The sequence below is a fragment of the Penaeus monodon genome, chromosome 32 (assembly GCF_015228065.2).
Source record: "Penaeus monodon isolate SGIC_2016 chromosome 32, NSTDA_Pmon_1, whole genome shotgun sequence".
NCBI classification, from domain to species: domain Eukaryota; kingdom Metazoa; phylum Arthropoda; class Malacostraca; order Decapoda; family Penaeidae; genus Penaeus; species Penaeus monodon.
Window position 1 is genome coordinate 20,155,666 of NC_051417.1, and position 268 is coordinate 20,155,933.

General features: G+C 45.5%; 1 protein-coding gene across 1 annotated transcript in view; it reads right to left on the reverse strand.

Moving 5' to 3' along the window:
• LOC119593293 overlaps positions 1-268 on the reverse strand; it is a 10,558-nt gene that overhangs the window by 2,887 nt on the left and 7,403 nt on the right. The window contains exon 2 of the mRNA XM_037942222.1: positions 63-190. Coding sequence (XP_037798150.1) covers positions 63-160 — 98 coding nt within the window. The 5' untranslated portion in view covers positions 161-190. The remainder of the gene's footprint in view (positions 1-62; positions 191-268) is intronic.

Here is a 268-nt window from a genome sequence, read left to right on the forward strand (position 1 = left end):
GTAATGATTTCTGAAAATGTATAGCTCAGTTATGAAAAAATGGCACAGAGAATTCAACCTACTCGAAAAAGGACGGTGAAAATTCCGGCCATGGGAAAGAGTCCTGGGTGAAAAGAATGTCTCTTCCCTCGGTCTGGAATGTCGAACCTTCGGCCGCCATCTTGGTGTTGCTGAGGTCACGTGACAAAGGCTGTAGAAAGACGGAAAGAATTAGGTGAGGTTGAAATTACCGCTTAGGTGGCTCTACTTTGGGATACTTTGGCCGATG